General features: G+C 42.9%; 1 protein-coding gene across 5 annotated transcripts in view; it reads right to left on the bottom strand.

Moving 5' to 3' along the window:
* Nucleotides 1-17,374, bottom strand: part of LOC112249094 (pre-mRNA 3'-end-processing factor FIP1) — a 41,265-nt gene that overhangs the window by 22,772 nt on the left and 1,119 nt on the right. For 4 of the 5 annotated variants that reach the window (XM_042320302.1, XM_042320305.1, XM_042320307.1 and 1 more), the window contains exons 3-10: nucleotides 16,424-16,478; nucleotides 16,117-16,217; nucleotides 13,034-13,095; nucleotides 12,507-12,617; nucleotides 12,249-12,376; nucleotides 10,677-10,780; nucleotides 8,695-8,797; nucleotides 6,535-6,673 (exon numbers count right to left, since the gene is read on the bottom strand). In XM_042320302.1, coding sequence (XP_042176236.1) covers nucleotides 6,535-6,673; nucleotides 8,695-8,797; nucleotides 10,677-10,780; nucleotides 12,249-12,376; nucleotides 12,507-12,617; nucleotides 13,034-13,095; nucleotides 16,117-16,217; nucleotides 16,424-16,478 — 803 coding nt within the window. The remainder of the gene's footprint in view (nucleotides 1-6,534; nucleotides 6,674-8,694; nucleotides 8,798-10,676; nucleotides 10,781-12,248; nucleotides 12,377-12,506; nucleotides 12,618-13,033; nucleotides 13,096-16,116; nucleotides 16,218-16,423; nucleotides 16,479-17,374) is intronic. The other variant, XM_042320304.1, reaches the window with a different exon arrangement.

Raw genomic sequence — 17,374 nt, 5'->3', positions numbered from 1 at the left:
TGCATCAGTGTAGATATAGGCTGATACCACCCCAGCTAGCAATTCTAGGAAAATGGAACGTTTTTTGTAACGTTACCCATTATGGTCCCCTGATGTTTTAGGGTTCAGTTTTCCGTTAGTTACGGGAACATTCTATGTATGTTAACAAACATGACAGAATGTCCTGGTCCCATGTAGGTTATTGGATAATTCACTGCTTGTTCCCTAAAGACGTTTTTAGGACGTCGCCTGATGGTCCCAAAGAAACATCACCCAGTGTTACTGTTGCCAAGCCCATCAAGGACCTGATCCATTCAGAGCTCTGTGTCTGTTGGCAAGGTGAGGAACACACACACACACAATGCTTTCAATATACAGCATTTTCAACATACATATTTGACACAAATGATCACATTGTGCATGGTCATTTATACGGTCATTACTATTCAACATGTTCTTACCTAGGACTTGAACACACATGCTCTTGGTTCACGGCATTCCGATCATCCCGCTACGCCACGTCTGCTTGCTGTAAACTGTACCGCGTGATAGTAAACCCATGATGATGTGGGTTTATGTGTACAAATGCTTTTGCTGTACTGCATGATTGTACACATTGATTGGATTGTGGGTTCACTAAGGCGTTAGTTAAAGTTAGTTGACTATAACATTATGATGACAAAGATGTAGGCTATAAATGTGAACTGTGTGTGCGAGTGATCAGGGGTGTATTCATTCAGCCCATTCTGTTGCAAAACGTTTCTTAAACAGAAGCAAACGGAACGAAATGGTGAGGGACCTACCTAATTTTGTCCCCCCCCCCAAAAAAGAAAATTGTTTGTCCAATAGAAACTGGTTAGACGAATGACTCGACCCTAGATCAGCTAGATGCAGGCAAGTGTGTGCAATGCTGTACTGAATGTGTCGCCGTCTGTCACCTTAATTACTCCAATGTCTCTCGACCTGTGCACCTAAGTTATAAACTTTCATTTGTAGGCTAGGTTGCAGCAACCGCATGATGGTTATAGGGCAAATCAGAGTATCATGTAGTAGCCTAAACGTATTAATGTTACGTTGACCTGGGTGAATGAAATATGAATGACAGACATCCAATAAGCTGTAACAGAAACAAGGCCATATATATAAAAATAAAAAAAAGTCCTCTCTAATCTTAATACGGCACTGACCGGCATGGCTGTTGGTCACATGTTGTGTTTGTCCGTTATTCCAAAACACTGGACTACAAGTGTGAATCCTTAGCCTAGGGTTAACGAGTGCTTGTGTAAACACAGGATTGAATCGTATCACAAGAACAAATCGTACTACACTGGCTCCAACACCGACACTCGTCAGAGGTGGCAGGGCTTGCAAACTATTACAGACTACAGAAGGGAAGCACAGCCGAGGGCCTACCAGACGAACAAAATAATTTCTATGCTTGCTTCGAGGCAAGTAACACTGAAACATGCATGAGCGCATCAGCTGTTCCGGACGACTGTGTGATCACGCTCTCCGCAGCCGATGTAAGACCTTTAAAAAGGTCAACATTCACAAGGCCGCAGGGCCAGATGGATTACCAAGGCGTGTACACCGAGCATGCACAGATCATCTGGCAAGCGTCTTCAATCTCTCCCTGTCTGAGTCCGTAATACCAACAGGTTTCAAGCAGACCACCACAGACCCTGTGCCCAAGAACACTAAGGTGACCTGCCTAAATAACTACCGACCCGTAGCACTCACGCCATGAAATGCTTTGAAAGGCTGGTTATGGCTCACATCTACACCATTATCCCAGAAACCCTAGACCCACTCCAAATTGCAAACATTACAAACAGAGCCACAGATGATGCAATCTATATTGCACTCCACACTGCCCTGTCCCACCTGGACAAAAGGAACACATACAGTTGAAGTCGGGAGTTAACTTACACTTAGGTCATTAAAACTCATAAAAACTCAAAAACTCGTTTTTCAACCACTTCACAATTTCTTGTTAACAAACTATAGTTTTGGCAAGTCGGGATTGGACATCTACTTTGTGCATGAAACAAGAACATTTTCCAACAATTGTTTACAGACAGATTATTTCACTGTATCACAATTCCAGTGGGTCAGAAGTTTACATACACTAAGTTGACTGTGCCTTTAAACAGCTTGGAAAATTCCAGAAAATGATGTCATGGCTTTAGAAGCTTCTGCTAGGCTAATTGACATCATTTGAGTCAATTGGAGGTGTACCTGTGGATGTATTTCAAGGCCAACCTTCAAACTCAGTGCATCTTTGCTTGACACCATGGGGAGAAAAAAAATAATCTGAAAAACAATTGGAGACCTCCACAAGTCTGGTTTATCCTTGGAGCAATTTCCAAATGCCAGAAGGTTCCAGGTTCATCTGTTCAAACAATAGTACACAAGTATAAACACCATGGGACCATGCAGCCATCATACTGCTTAGGAAGGAGACACGTTCTGTCTCCTAGAAATGAACATACTTTGGTGCGAAAAATGCAAATCAATCCCAGAACAACAGCAAAGAACCTTGTGAAGATGCTGGAGGAAACAGGTAGAAAAGTATCTATATCCACAGTAAAGTGAGTCCTATAATCGACATAACCTGAAAGGCCGCTCAGCAAGGGAGAAGCCACTGCTCCAAAAACACAAAAAAAAAGCCAGCCTATGGTTTCAACTGCACATGGTGACAAAGATCGTACTCTTTAGACAAATGTCCTCTGGTCAGATGAAACAAAAATAGAACGGTTTGCCCATAATGAACATCGTTATGTTAGGACGAAAAAGGGGGAGGCTTGCAAGCCGAAGAACATCATCCCAACCGTGAAGCATGGGGGTGGCAGCATCATGTTGTGGGGGTGCTTTACTACAGAAGGGACTGGTGCACTTCATAAAATAGATGGCATCATTAGGGAGGAAAATTAGGTGGATATATTGAAGCAACATCTCAAGACATCAGTCAGGAAGTTAAAGCTTGGTCGCAAATGGGTCTTCCAAATGGACAATGACCCCAAGCATACTTCCAAAGTTGCGGCAAAATGGCTTAAGGACAACAAAGTCAAGGTATTGGAGTGGCCATCACAAAGCCCTGACCTTAATCCTATAGAAAATTTGTGGGCAGAAGTAAAAAAAGCGTGTGTGAGCAAGGAGGCCTACAAACCTGACTCAGTTACACCAGCTCTGTCAGGAGGAAGGGGCCAAAATTCACCCAACTTATTGTGGGAAGCTTGTGGAAGGCTACCCGAAACGTTTGACCCATGTTAAACAATTTAAAGGCAATGCTACCAAATACTAATTGAGTGTAGTGAAATTAATCACTCTACTATTATTCTGACATTTCACATTCTTGAAATAAAGTGGTGATCCTAACTGACCTAAGACAGGGATTTTTTACTAGGATTAAATGTCAGGAATTGTGAAAAACTGAGTTTAAATGTATTTGGCTAAGGTGTATGTAAACTTCAGACTTCAACTGTATGTGAGAATGCTATTCCTTGACTACAGCTCAGCATTCAAAACCATAGTGCCCTCAAAGCTCATCACTAAGCTAAGGACCCTGGGACTAAATACCTCCCTCTGCAACTGGATCCTGGACTTCCTGATGGCCCACAGGCGGTAAGGGTAGGTACCAACACATCCGCCACGCTGCTCGTCAACACTGGGGCCCCTCAGGGGTGCGTGCTCAGTCCACTCCTGTACTCCATGTTCACTCTAACTGCACGGCCAGGCACGACTCCAACACCATCATTAAGTTTTCTGATGACACAACAGTGTTAGGCCTGATCACCGACAACAATGAGACAGTCTACAGGGATGAGGTCAAGGACAACAACCTCTCCCACAATGTGATCAAGACAAAGGAGAGGATTGTGGACTACAGGAAAAGAGCACGCCCCATTCTCTTCGACAGGGGTGTAGTGGAGCAGGTTGAGAGCGTCAAGAGCGTCCACAACACCAACAAACTGTCATCCCCATCAGGAGACTGAAAAGATTTGGCATGGGCAATTGTCCTCAAAACCTTAAAATGTTTTACAGCTGCAACATCAAGAGCATCCTGCCAGGTTGCATTACTGCCTGTTATGGCAACTGCTCAGCCTCCGACCGCAAGGCACTACAGAGGGTAGGGCGTACGGCCCAGTACATCACTGGGGCCAGGCTTCATGCCATCCAGAACCTCTATACCAGGCGGTGTCAGAGGAAGGCCTTAAAAGTTGTCAAAGACTCCAGCCACCCTAGTCATAGACCGTTCTCTCTGCTACCACACGGCAAGCGGTACCGGAGTGTACCGTAAGCATTTCACTGTAAGGTCTACACCTGATATATTCGGCGCATGTGACAAATACAATTTGATGATACGTAACCCAAGGCCAGTGTAGACCGGGGCTAAGAACAACGCATTGTGAAAAGGCCTATTTTATGTTAAAAACACTGTTTGGTTATGTGTGGATATCCATTACCTTGCCAACAGACAAAGAGATGTAAATAGATCCAACCAGAGTCTTGATGGGCTCGGCAACAGTAACAAGGTGTGGTGTGGAACAAGGTGGGGGGGGGGGTGGAACGTTTTCTTTGAAACCATCAGGCTTCTTTAGGAACGTCCTCGGAACAAGCTGGGCATCTAGACAATGACGGAACATCCTGTTTTAAAATGTAATTGGACACCGAAATGTTTTTGTAACATTCCCATGAAAAGTGTCTAGAACATTAATATCTTATATTCTGAAAACATGTTCTGTGTGCGTTTGGTGTCATGTTGATTAAATATTGTCCTAACCCGTAAAAAAAAAACGGACACAACGTTCTTGCAACATCCCATGAAATGTGTCTAAAACATGAATATTCTGAGAACATGATAACCACGTTCTGGGTAAATTCAGTTTAACATTAAATGGAACGGTCTCTTGGAAACAGTCCTTGCACATCACCGGAACTTTCCTATGAAAACGTTAGGTAATGACGTAAGGAACGTTTGTTGTTTGTTGAGACTATAACAGACCCACAAACCTGCTCTACAGACACAGATAACGTTGCTTTTACAGGGATAGTGTCGGTACAGGTGTCAAACTACCCACACTGTATCTGCCAAATTACACTGATCAGTACAAGAAGTACTACACTAGAGCTCCAGACAACATCCCTTAGTGCTTCACTACACAAACTGGCCTGCAATGACAACCCTGCACTAAAACGTGTCCCCATCATGCAATAATACTAGACCGCTAATGTGACCCTACTGCACCAAGAGTAACAAAGCCCCCTCTCTCTCCCTCTTTCCATGGTTGGTCTGTTCAGCACATTTCTTGTGCCACAATCTGCTGGCTCTGCACTTTTTATTTTTTCCAGGAGCTATTTTTATCACATTGGACATTTGCATCACAAAAGGAGGCAGGCCTGTAACTTAATGGAGGAGGAGTGGCACAGATCTTTAAAAAAAAACACTTCAAAGCCAGGGTCACCAGGATTTTTGCTATTTTCGTTGTATTAGGAGTTTTGGCACGCATTGAACAACAGGCGGTATGGAGCTCATAGAATGTAGGGTGTGCTGGGGGTGTGTGAGGGGTGAGTAGGGGGCGTGCTATTTTGAAATCTTTGAAGATGAAGCGGTGGCAGCCTGCGATCAGCTGTGAGCTCAGGCCAGAGGGTCCTTCCTCCCTTCTGCCTCATATTCATCAGGAGATGAGGAGGAAGTCAGGCAAACTGACAGCACTGACAGACACCCACCTGGACAGAATTACACACACCTGGGGGAAAAGACACTCACCCAGAGAGGGCAGACACATGCGCACACAAACATTTATGTTATGTTAACCCACCTCCAACTCTCAACCCTGTCCTTCAACATGCAGTGTTATTTATTATCACTTATGGTGCAGCTTCAAACACAATTCCTCCAGGATTGGCATGGTGAACGTATCAGTCATTTATACAGCTGGAGGCTCCATGATGCATGGCGGGTTAAAACAAGCCTTTCCTTCAAGGGTTCTCAGCATGGGATTTACACCTGCAACTCTGGGTTATACTGTAATCTGTTCACCCAAACCCCTCAGCTGTACTAATGATGCATCAACACATACACAGACAGAGCGAGTGAGAAAAATAGAGAAAAATTGTGGCCACTCACACTAATTAATCACAGTGGGATGAAAGAGAGAGCAATAAAGATAGAAAAAGAGAAAGCGAGAATGAGAGAGCCAGAGGGAGAGAAAGAAAGAGCGAATGAGAGAAAGAGATAGAAAAAGAGCAAGTGAGAGAATGAGAGAGAGAAAAACAGAGATCGAAAAAGAGAGAAATTGTGGCCACTAACACTAATTAATCACAGTGGGAAATGTCATAGTTGAACGTCATCTTCCCATGACCCCAGGGAGCCAACACGCCGTGGCGTCACGAGAGTGACCCTCACCAGTCTGTCTGACCTCCAAGCAGTGTCTTTATGCAATCCTTAACCTTATCCTCTACATTCCATAACTGTGCTGCTGATCAGAGGACACCCAGAAAGGGAGCAGTGTTTGTGCGCTAGTGTGCGTTTGTGGGGCCGAGGTCACTTACGTGGTGGAGGAATGAGTGGAGGGGCGGAGCTGACATTGTGGGGTGGAGGCGGGAAAGGAGGCGGGGGGATGTTGGGAGGAAAAAAGGGGGGCATCTTAGTGGGAGTAGGCTCAGCATCAGAGGGGGGCTCAGAAAGCACCTGCAATGCATGCACCCACACACACGTACATACAAAAACATAGCTCAGACTAGGTAGGTACATTTACTAGCTTAATGCAAGGAGGAAAGATAGGGGGTGTTTCTCACTATGTATACTACCGTGAACATGCAAATTGCAGTACAGGAGGGTCGGAGCATGAGTCTAAATCAAAGTATGTGAAACGGGGCACTTCTCGGATGATAATTCTGTTAGTACATACACTACATGATCAAAAGTATGTGAACAACTGCTTGTCGAACATCTCATTACAACAAAATCTTGGGCATTAATATGGAGTTGGTCCCCCCTTTGCTCCAATAACAGCCTCCATTCTTCTGGGAAGGCTTTCCAGTAGATGTTGGAACATTGCCCCGGGGACTTGCTTCCATTCAGCCACATAAGGATGCAGTAGATGATATAGAGTACATCACTCATTCATATATCTTTATGTACATATTCTTTATCCCCTTACACTTGTGTCTATAAGGTAGTAGTTTTGGAATTGTTAGCTAGATTACTTGTTGGTTATTACTGCATTGTCGGAACTAGAAGCACAAGCATTTCGCTACACTCGCACTAACATCTGCTAACCATGTGTATGTGACAAATAACATTTGCTTTGATTTGATTTGAAGAGCATTAGTGAGGTCGGGCACTGATGTTAGGCGATTATGCCTGGCTCACGGTTCCAATTCATCCCAAAGGTGTTTGATGGGATTGAGGTCAGGGTTCTGTGCAGATCAGTCAAGTTTTTCCACACTGATCTCGACAAACTATTTCTGTATGGTCCTCGCTTTGTGCACGGGGGCATTGTCTTGCTGAAAGAAGAAAAGGGCCTTCCCCAAACTGTTGCCACAAAGTTGGAAGCACAGAATCGTCTAGAATGTCATTGTATGCTGTAGCGTTAAGATTTCCCTTCACTGGAACTCGGTAGTGGACCTCAGTAGTGAGTGTTTGCAACCGAGGACAGACAATTTTTTACACGCTGCGCACTTAAGCACTCGGCAGTCCTGTTCTGTGAGCTTGTTGATGCTCCTAGATGTTTCCACTTCACAATAACAGCACTTACTTTTTAACCTGGGCAGATCAAGGAGTGAAGAAATTTGACAAACTGAGTTGTTGGGAAGGTGGCTTCCTATGACGGTGCCACATTGAAAGTCAGAGTTCTTCAGTAAGGCCATTCTACTGCCAACCTTTGTCTCTGGATATTGCAGGGCTTGTGCTCGATTTTATACGCCTGTCAGCAACGGGTGTGGCTGAAATAGCCGAATCCACTAATTTGAAGGGGTGTTCACATACTTTTGGTGATGGTGTGCTTTGAAGCATGCATCGATGCAAGCTTCAGCGAGTATGCACAGGAATATGACCCAACCGTGTAAAAAAACAACGCAACATTTCTTGAAAACAATGTCGGCCATTATTTGATCTGACACAAGAGATGTTGCCCATTCAACTAATATGTTGCCTGACTACAATATTTTATCTTGGTACTTTAATAAATACATACCGTGTCCATTTGTGGCCCGTTTACCTGCCTACAATACCCACTGTCAAAGCACATAGAAATGTAATATGGCTAACAACTTAGAATTAGTAGCCATCTACCCACAAATAGACAGCTAGCCATATACCTAGCATAACACTTGTTTTTCCGTCGTTTTTACCTGTTAAACTAGCTGGCTAGCTAGATTATTACGATTCCCATACAGCTAGCTCATAAGTATGAAGTAAAACATTTGCTTAGTGTATAAACTTGTTTGGTCTCTATTGCCATTGTCCTGGCTGGAAGAAGGTTCAATGAATAGGGAGGTGCAGGGTGAGGTAATACAGTAGGGGGAAGTGAGAGTGCTTCTCAAATCAATATTTTATGTGTTCTCCACACTTGTCCTCACAAGAATGTACTCAAGAGAACGCCCTCGGAGAATGGACTTGAGCATGAGAGTGCGACGCACGGTAGTATGCATATTGAGAAACACCCAGGGTGTATTTTAGAATATCACATTAAAACAGACACACATTACCTGGATGTTATTTCCTTCTATATTGTGACGTCTTCGTCCCTCTACCCGGCTGATGGTACCAGTTTGTCCCCCAATAACATCAATGGTGCCGCTCGGCTTTCTACTGACCAGCGCAGAACACAGAGTAAACATACAGAATACAACTGGTATCTGTGCATGGAGCAGGTATAACAAGTAAGCATATCTCTTGTTTTTGTCAAGTTATAAAATGCAGATACATTTCAGGATGTGACCTGGGTATGGCCTTTTGCCTTCAAATTTCATAAACTACAGATGTAGAAGACTTATATAATGCCTGTGACCCCATCACCATCCTCCAGGTCCATTAATTCATGACCTTCCTTATCTGGGTCATCCTCTCACTGCACTCTGCTAACAACACTTCCCCAAAACAACCCCCGTCCCCAAACACAGATGGGACACTAACTCCTTTCTGTCACTAGGACTTAATCTAAAGTAAACATTACAAGAGGAAAGCATAAAAACTGCATCAAGCAGCAGCCCGATGTGATGCTAAGAGCTACAGGCTCACTAATGCCCCCTCTCTCTGGCCCGCTCTCTGGCCCTCTCTCTGGCCTCTAAAAACACCAGAATATCAGATAAATAGAAAACAAAGCAGCTTAGCCCCGGAAGCTGACACACACATCTCAACTTAAAATGACAGTTTTATGTAACAAGAAAGGTCTACAACAACCCCATTCCACCAACAGCCTCCCTTAGTCTGGACACAGTCATCTAGAGAATGTGGAAAGAATACAATACGTGCTCCTTCAACCAAGCATCAAGTTTCCACTTTCGCCCTTCTGGAGCTGCCAGCGTTCTCACTGCTCAATAGAGTGAGAGAGATGGTCTGTAGTGTAGTGTGGGACCTTGTTTAACACTTTATCCTTTGCACAATGCCGTGTGCATTTGTCATACTCTGACTTCCTGCTTTCCCCCTGGCTGAATAATGCTCAGAATCATATGACCTCCACTGGGGGAACCTTGCTGAGGGAGCGAGGAGGAGGAGGGGGCCTTATATAGAGACAGACCTTTAATTAAGGGGCCCATCTTAGTCACCCTTGTCCCCCTGTCTGTAGTCTGGACCAACCTGACATGAGCCATGCTAAAACTCACAATAGACAGGATTGGAGGAAGCAAGTGAGCGAGAGGGTAGCTGAGGGGAGAGGGAAAGAGCCAGAGCTAGAATGAGAGAGCGTGTGTGAAAGAGAGGACAGCTAGAGTGAAAGAGCGTGTGAAAGCGAGAGAGAGACAGCTAGAGTGAAAGAGCGTGTGAAAGAGAGAGACAGCTAGAGTGAGAGAGGGCGAGAGAGAGGGAGGGAGAGGAGGGGCGGGTGTGTGTTTGTAAAAGTCCATCACTCCTCCTTGAGGCGTAGAGCACCTGGTCCCTGAGTGGAACCAGAATGAGCCCATGGGGCTGAGAGGAGGAGTATTTACTAACAGTCTGCTACTACGGGCCCAAGCCCGTAAATGATTGGCCGCTGTAATTGAGCAGTGAAATTCCATGGCCTCTGTCTTCACACGGTAAAAGAAGCCCCCCCCGCAGGGCTAAGCCTGCCCCAAAGCTAAACAACGCTTCACAGGTGGCCGTTAACAGGAACGTGACGGGAGGTGGTGCACATCAGGATTTCATTAGAGAGGGAACAGAGCACTTTAACTAAGCAACGCTCGCAGTACCTCTAACTTTATTTCAAACCACTTAATAGTTAAGTGACTTAGCATACCTTCCATGACTTGTAACATTTCAGGATGTAACATTGTGTTTGGTAAGCACATTACCTCAGACACAGGTACCACTGACCAATAAAAACTTGACTCATTGACTGCCAGGTCGCAGTTGTAAATGAGAATTTGTTCTCAACTGGCCTACCTGGTTAAATCAAGGTGAAATAAAAGTATATACATAAACAAATTGACCACCTTGATGGGGTCCAGGTGACACTGACCAGTGAAGTGTGGCAGTGATCGACTGGGGTACCTACCTGGAGGAGCCTGAATTGTAGTGGTTGCTGGGGGAGGAATAGTCAGACCTAAAGCAGGAAAGGGCCCCATCCCTATCACCATGGGCTGAACGTCCCTGGTGGACCTAAGAGGAAGAGCAACTCACTCACACAGCCTCAACAATGTCAAAGCCTGAGAATTAAAGCCTGAGGATTAAATGGATTGAATTGTATAATTTATTTTATTAATAGAAAATAAACCACTAATATATCTTGATTAGATAAATATTCAACCCCGAGTCAATACATGTTAAAATCACCATCGGCAGCGATTACAGCTGTGAGTCTTTCTGGGTAAGTCTAAGAACATAGCACACCTCAATTTTATAATATTTGCGCATTATTTAAAAAAAATTGGTTAGTTGTTGATCATTGCTAGACACAGCCCTTTTCAAGTCTTGCCATAGATTTCCAAGCCGATTTAAGTCAAAACTAGGCCACTTCGGAACATTCAATGTCGTCTTGGTAAGAAATTCCAGTGTATATTTGACCTTGTGTTTAAGGTAATTGTCCTGCTGAAAGGTGAATTTGTCTCCCAGTGTCTGCTGGAAAGCACACTGAACCAAGCAGACTGTTTTCCTCTAAGGTTTTGCCTGTGCTGAGTCTATTCCTTATTTTTTTTAATTAAAAAAAAATCTCCCTAGTCCTTGTCGATGACAAGCATACCCATAACATGATGCAGCCACCACCATGCTTGAAAATATGAAGAGTGATACTCAGTGACGTATTGTGTCAGATTTACCCCAAAAATAATGCTCTGTATTCAGGACAAAAAGTAACATTTATTTGCCAAATGTTTTGCAGTATTTGCTTTAGAATTTCTTATTCTTTACAGGCTTCCTTCTTTTCACTCAGTCATTTATGCTAGTATTGTGGAGTAACTACAATGTTGTTGATCCATCCTCAGACTCCTATCAAAGCCATTAAACTCAATAACTGTTTTAAATTCACCATTGGCCTCATTGTGAAATCCCTGAGCAGTTTCCTTCCTCTCCGGCAACTGAGTGTATTGATACACCATCCAAAGTGTAATTAATAACAGCACCATGCTCAAAGGGAAAATCAATGTCAGCTTTTTTATTTTATTTGACCCATCTAACAATAGGTGACCTTCTTTGCGCAGCATTGGAAAACCTCCCTGGTCTTTGTGCACCTGTACTTGAAATTCACTGCCCGGCTGTGGGATCTTACAGATAATTGTATGTGTGGGGTACAGAGATGGGGTAGTCTTTTAAAAATCATGTAGGAGACTATTATTGAACACAACATGAGTCCACGCAACTTATTATATGACTTAACACATTTTACTCCTGAACTTATTGAGGCCATTACAAAAAAGGGTTGAATACTTATTGACTCAAGACATTTAAGCTTTTAATTTTAAATTTATTTGTAAACATTTCTAAAAACAAAATTCCACTTTGGCATTATGGGGTATCGTGTGTAGATTGTGTGTCCATTTTAAATTCCGGCTGTAATACAAAAAAATGTGGAAAAAGCTAAGGGGTGTGAATACTTTCTGAAGGCACTGTATGTTCAAAAGTAATGTCTTACCATGATTTTAGTGGCTGAAGCATGGTTCATGCCCTCATACCCCATGCGTATTCTCCTCTGTTTCTCACAGTAGGTCTTCCAGGTGTCCTCGTTAAAGCCATAGTTAAAGTAGTCTGAGAGGTCCGAACCTAAACACAAACATAACTGAAAGCTGAACAGACCGCGTCACAGACCAGTCATCAGCCAGACCTGAGTTCACACCTGCACAGAACACGCACAAAGACATAACCTCACACAACCAACACACACCCCCCTTACCAGGCTTTCTCCACGGCTTTTCTTCAAAGGACTCAATGTCGACCTCCAACACAGGGATTCCGTTAACACTGCCCAGTGCATCCAGGTCCACTCCTTTGGCTTTGGGGCCAACTGCACCGGAAACGACAGGACACAGTCAATGATACATTCACTTCACACTCTTACCACTACCATGAATGTGGGTGTGGATGAGTTCCTACGCATGCAGTGACCATAATTCACACTCAAACCGGTGCGCCTGGCACCTGCTACCATAACCCGTTCAAATGGACGTAAACATTGTCTGGCCCATTCACCATCTGAAAGGCACACATACACAATCCATGTCTCAATTGTCTCAAGGCTTAAAATCATTCTTTAACCTGTCACCTTTCCTTTCATCTACAGTGATTGAAATGGATTTAACAAGTGACATCAATAAGGGATCATAGCATTCACCTGGTCAGTCTGTTATGGAAAGAGCTGGTGATCCTAAAGTTTTGTACACTCACTTCTAAGGTCAGAAGTCAGGAATGAGGGGTGTTTACCTGACGCATGTGTTCTCCCTGCAGCCTTAATGTTGAGATTAACTGGTGTGGATCCAAAAGCACTACACAATGAAAGGGAAAAAAAACACATCACCACCACAAGAAGGGGACACACACAGAGACATGCTGCGCTTACACAGGCAGCCCAACTCATTGGTTCCACTAATTGTTCTTTTGACCAATCACATCAGATTTTTCAGAGCTGAACTGATTGGTCAAAAAAACAATTATTGAAAGAAAAAACCATCTGAATTGGGCTGCCTGTGTAAACACTGCCCATGACTCATGCGGGAGACTGTGCTTTAAAGACCGCTGAAAGTGACATAAAATGCTGCCAAAGATGCATACTGTAACATAGAATCATAATCAGGACTCATAAAATTATGTGACAAAGGAGAGGCAACAGCAATAGATGTTAGTTGCGCTGACAGCCAGGTGAAAAAAAGCGTTCCACAAAAGGTTTTTCCACCTAAAATGTACAGGGTCTAATATATTATGCTCTTTTCAACTCAAGTTGGAGCATCAAAACTAATCCAGATTGCAGGACAGTAACACACAACTAAAGTAATCAGAAATGTAATCTACGTAATCCCCAAAAGTAATGATTTATCATGAGAGGGCCATAAACAATAACTAGTAATGCTGTATACTCAAAGGTTAAAACCTTTCTGGTAAAAAATAGTTAAATTGTTGAGGTGTAGTCACTACTGAGGACACAAGCTGGAGTACAGTACAAATATGATGAAAATATAAAATACTTTACATGATGTATTTCCTATTCAACAAAACTGTACGAATAAGGCTTGAAATGACTTAAAGTTGAAGTCAGAGGTTTATACACACCATAGCCAAATACATTTAAAAACTCAGTTTTTCACAATTCCTGACATTTAATCCTAGTAAAAATGCCCTGCCTTAGGTCAGTTAAGATCACCACTTTATTTCAAGAATGTGAAATGTCACAATAATAGTAGAGAGAATAATGTATTTCAGTTTATTTCTTTCATCACATTCCCAGTGGCTCAGAAGTTGACATACTCTCAATTAGTATTTGGTAGCATTGCCTTTAAATTACTTAAATGGGGTCAGATGTTTCAGGTAGCCTTCCACAAGCTTCCCACAATAAGTTGGGTGAATTTTGGCCCATTCCTCCTGACAGAGCTGGTGTAACTGAGTCAGGTTTGTAGGCCTCCTTGCTCACACGCTTTTTCAGTTCTGCAAACAAATATTCTATAGGATTGAGGTCAGGGCTTTGTGATGGCCACTCCAATACCTTGACTTTGTTGTCCTTAAGCCATTTCACCATAACTTTGGAAGTATGCTTGGGGTTATTGTCCATTTGGAAGATCCATTTGCGGCCAAGCTTTAACTTTCTGACTGATGTCTTGAGATGTTGCGTCAATATATCCAGATAATTTTCCTTTCTCATGATGCCATCTATTTTGTGAAGTGCACCAGTCCCTCCTGCAGCAAAGCACACCCACAACGTGATGTTGCCATCCCCGTGCTTCACGGTTGGGATGGTGTTCTTCGGCTTGCAAGCCTCCCCCTTTCCTCGAAACAAAATGATCGTCATTATGACTAAACAGTTATATTTTTGTTTCATCAGACCAGAGGACATTTCTCCAAAAGGTATGATCTTTGTCCCCATGTGCAGTTGCAAACCGTAGTCTGTCTTTTTAATGGCAGTTTTGGAGCAGTTGCTTCTTCCTTGCTGAGCGGCCTTTCAGGTTATGTCGATATAGGACTCTTTTTATTGTGGATATAGATACTTTTGTACCCGTTTCCACTGCTGTTGTTTTGGGATTGATTTGCACTTTTCACACCAAAGTACGTTCATCTCTAGGAGACAGAACTTGTCTCCTTCCTGAGTGGTGTGACAGCTGTGTGGTCCCATGGTGTTTATACTTTAGTACTATTGTTTGTACAGATGAACGTGTTACCTTCAGACATTTGGAAATTGCTCCCAAGGATGAATCAGACTTGTGGAGGTCTACACTTTTTTCTCCCTGAGGTCTTGGCTGATTTATTTTGATTTCCCCATGATGTCAAGCAAAGATGCACTGAGTTTGAAGGTAGGCCTTGAAATACATCCACAGGTACACCTCCAATTGACTCAAATGATGTCAATTAGCCTATCAGAAGCTTCTAAAGCCATGACATCATTTTCTGGAATTTTCCAAGCAGTTTAAAGGCACAGTCAACTTAGTGTATGTAAACTTCTGACCCACTGGAATTGTGATAAGATTATTTCACTTATAAATCACTGTGTCTGTAAACAATTCTTGGAAAAATGATTTGTGTCATTCACAAAGTAGATGTCCTAACAGACTTGCCAAAACTATAGTTTGTTCACAAGAAATTTGTGAAGTGGTAAAAAAATTAGTTTTAATGACTCCAACCTAAGTGTATGTAAAACTTCCGACTTCAACTGTATATGCTTTCTAAATATAGCATAATCAAATTATACAATTACACCTTCCTTAGAACTGCAAAATACATATATGTATGTCTAGTGTTAGAGAACATTTGCATATTTTCTGAAGGTCTCTTGATCAAAATGTCTGCCCACGTTGCTGTGAACGTCTCACAGAGATCTAGCTTGGCTTCCTGAACTCGTTATGATCTCGCCTTTCATCTCATATTAATCTTGTCCATCTATGACAAACAGGAAGTGCTTTTTAATGGCTATAAATCAATCTCTGAATGTGCTACAGTGATGAAACCCCTCTCTCCTGCTGCGTTATGATGTAATGATTGAAGGCATGTGCTTTGTCCGTGGCTGTAATATAGGAAATAGCCAGGTTTTGATGGACAGTTGGAAGAGCGAATTAAACGGTAGGAGGGACATCCCAGCTTCAAGTGGTTTCAGATTTCACATCCTACGTCACACAGGCTCAGAAATCCTATTGTGTCCGAGGGAACCAGGGCTATCGGTCAAAGCAAGCCATTTCGATCTACGGTATCCACAGATCGATTTATAAGTGAAAATGTTGGTGGAAACCGGTACAAGAACCAAGCAGGTCAAAAAAGGGGACCTTACATCTAATAGATTAACACCTTGATATTGTCTAGATACTCACTTGAAAGGCTGAGACGAGCCTCCGGTCTTTATATCGCCAATGGTTACACACACGTCATCATCATCCTCACTGTCACTTTCTTCATCTTCCTGGCCTGTATCCTGACATTACAGAAACACAAAGACAATATACATTCATAAAAGCATGTTTATATGAATCACACACACAGTTAAAGAGGAATATTCCAAGTAGAAAGTTTGGTTCTGAGGGAATTCCATGATGGATTGCCATTCCAACAGGTGAGTCAGGTTCAGAAGGGTGTTGTTTATCCCAGGTTGACTCCTCCATAACCCTAAGCAGTAGGTACCTGCTTCACTACTCCATTCTCATGGACCTCTTCAGCAGTCGGCTGGGCCTTTGCACTGTGAAAAAAACAACATCACTAGGACCACAACGTCTACTTAAACTGAGACTTTTGTAACATTTGAAGAATAGACAATAAGGGGAAAGTTAAGATATTTTCAAACAGGGATATCACTTGTCTGCAGACTAAATACATTTCCTTGTAAAGGGAAAAATGTAAAATGACAGCCTATTGCCTGAAGAATCCCTAACGTGACGTAATAGTCTCTTTTTGAGCTGCTGGACCATGTTTGATTCTGAAAAGGGTCAACTCTCTTCATCATTTCTTTAAGTGAACCAGAGCTTGATAGATGTGATATCATTTAGATAACATGCTCCCCATGGCATGTTGCGTGACACACACACACACACACGCACTTTCTCTCTCTCTCTGAGGGCTGTGTTGTAGGTGAAGTAACTGTAGCTTAATTGATGAATCATGCTGCGTTTACGCCAAGGCGATATGCTTTAACAAAGCCCAATGCAGTGACCATCAGAACCCCCATCTAATGATGGCTTAGATCCACTTTATCCCGTTCAAACAAACAAACAGTGCTTGCCTTGCCACGGATTTAACAGGCATCCAAACTGTTTTTAATGTGCCACTTGACAGGCCGCACATTTCAGGCGTTGCGCACACAGTGGCGTCAAACACACACAACCCAGAGACAACGATTATGATATCACTCAGTCATTATTGAGCAGTGAAAAGTGCATTCAATCTGAACACTTCATTAATAAAGCAAAATTGGTCCTAATGGGGCATGAAGCTGCTGCTAGCCCATCTTATTTCAAATCAGTTCACTGCTTACTGTTGTAAATTATCACTCACGATCAAAATGGTTTGAACACAAGAATCATTGGTGCAAACAGGGGAGATGATGCTGGAGAATGTAATAAAACAGATTTGCAGAAC

This window comes from Oncorhynchus tshawytscha, linkage group LG01 (genome assembly GCF_018296145.1).
Source record: "Oncorhynchus tshawytscha isolate Ot180627B linkage group LG01, Otsh_v2.0, whole genome shotgun sequence".
NCBI lineage: Eukaryota > Metazoa > Chordata > Actinopteri > Salmoniformes > Salmonidae > Oncorhynchus > Oncorhynchus tshawytscha.
This window is presented reverse-complemented; position numbering and strand designations above follow the sequence as displayed.